This window comes from Penaeus monodon, chromosome 34 (assembly GCF_015228065.2).
Source record: "Penaeus monodon isolate SGIC_2016 chromosome 34, NSTDA_Pmon_1, whole genome shotgun sequence".
NCBI lineage: Eukaryota > Metazoa > Arthropoda > Malacostraca > Decapoda > Penaeidae > Penaeus > Penaeus monodon.
The window spans coordinates 20275794-20276095 of record NC_051419.1 but is presented as its reverse complement, the minus strand read 5'-3'; the positions used below and the strand labels follow the sequence as shown (position 1 = coordinate 20276095).

The 302-nt window shown below is 50.0% G+C and overlaps 1 protein-coding gene across 1 annotated transcript in view; it reads right to left on the bottom strand.

Annotated features, from left to right (window-relative positions):
* Positions 1 to 48: 48 nt before the first annotated feature.
* Positions 49 to 302, bottom strand: part of LOC119594855 — a 4874-nt gene continuing 4620 nt past the window's right edge. Inside the window, exon 3 of the mRNA XM_037943935.1 lies at positions 49 to 281. Within this exon, the coding sequence (XP_037799863.1) occupies positions 106 to 281 (176 nt within the window). The 3' untranslated portion in view covers positions 49 to 105. The remainder of the gene's footprint in view (positions 282 to 302) is intronic.

Here is a 302-nt window from a genome sequence, read left to right as displayed (position 1 = left end):
TTGTTTGTGCTGCATAGCTGGTAATGAATTTACGAAGGGAATGAAATATGAAACATATATAACAGCCATAAGGATATAATCATGTAAAAGCAATCATATATTTGTTCACTTAATCTCACACAGGAAATACCAGTTCTCGCTGCATTTGGCATCCGCGAGGACCGAATAGTACTTCCTCCCGCAGTCCTGTGGCGGGCCGTCGGGGTTCCCCTTGGCCCACAGCGCCCTGGCCACGCGGCTGCCGTTGAGCCATTCCTGGTCGTAGATGCCCAGCCACACGTCTGCGAATGAGCCAGAGTACG